Here is a 1,044-nt window from a genome sequence, read left to right as displayed (position 1 = left end):
CTTATATTCGATCGTGTGGTTTGGAATACTTGGGGATTGGTATGGAAAATCGTCACTCGCTGCTAGTTGAAAACGCCGGTGCCGGGAATCGAACCGGGGATTACCCGATGAAATGTAGAATTCTTCGATCAGTTGATGGGCTGTGTTCGATGGTTCGCTTCGGTTGTACTAGAAAGGTATCGAATAGGCGATTTTTGAACAGAATAGATTTTTTGGCTGTGAAATAGAGAGTATATTTTCTCGCGATGTCGAATGAACGCTCAGCGGTGTTTTCACACCATTGGTGAAAATTTTATGTAACTTCATATATATGTAGCTCTAATGAGGTTGTCTCCCCCCAATTGTAATTCTGTTGGTTTATTTTCAGGATCTGGGGGTTTCAAATTGGGGAGTAATTATGCTCCGACTCTGATGCCCGCTAAAACGGCGGTAAGATTTTGGGAATATTTTACTCGGTTTTGTTGGATGTGTTTGTTGAGTTTATGGACTGTTTTCAGAGCAAAGAAGGATATACACAAATATTATGGCTCCTGCCGTTGCGGGATGGGGAGGGTCAGTTGAAGCACCACATCACAGAAGTTGGTAATGCTCGGGTGGTTAGTGAGTTCGTCTTTCATCCAGGAGGTATCTGGTTCGTTTCCCGGCAGGTTCTATGAATGTATTCTTTGTGTTTGAAGATGATAGAGGTGTTGAGATCGCTACTCCGCCGACTAAGGATATAGTCCTACCGGGTATCACTCGAGATTCGGTAAGAAATGCATGTTGAATGTTATCCTGACTTGTGCATTTTTTAGGTTTTGAAGATTCTGGGGGCCGATGGAAAGGTGCGAGTTTCGGAGAGAGATGTTACTATGGAGGAGCTTCTCGAGCGATATCGCCGTCGGGAGGTATTGGAAATTTTCGGTAATAATCTGGAAAACTTCGTAAAAGTGCAGGATAGTGGATTCTGGAGAGGAGTGGTATGATTAATGCCCGCATGCACAACTGAATCAGGTACCGGCACTGGTGCGATTGTATGCCCTGTTAAAAGTGTAACGTATGAGG

General features: G+C 44.0%; 1 protein-coding gene across 1 annotated transcript; it reads left to right on the top strand.

Annotated features, from left to right (window-relative positions):
* Nucleotides 1–321: 321 nt before the first annotated feature.
* On the top strand, nt 322–1,035 carry Pmar_PMAR026855 (branched-chain amino acid aminotransferase, putative; the record flags this gene model as incomplete). The annotated part of the gene is made up of 5 exons (XM_002766653.1): nt 322–429; nt 498–582; nt 648–748; nt 795–887; nt 994–1,035. The coding sequence occupies 5 exons, from the start codon at nt 322–324 to the stop codon at nt 1,033–1,035; spliced, it is 429 nt and encodes a 142-aa protein (XP_002766699.1).
* Nucleotides 1,036–1,044: the final 9 nt, after the last annotated feature.

The sequence above is a fragment of the Perkinsus marinus genome (genome assembly GCF_000006405.1).
Source record: "Perkinsus marinus ATCC 50983 genomic scaffold scf_1104296972120, whole genome shotgun sequence".
Taxonomy (NCBI): domain Eukaryota; phylum Perkinsozoa; order Perkinsida; family Perkinsidae; genus Perkinsus; species Perkinsus marinus.
The sequence above is the reverse complement of the archived record's forward strand: the minus strand, read 5'-3'. Positions and strand labels throughout refer to the sequence as shown.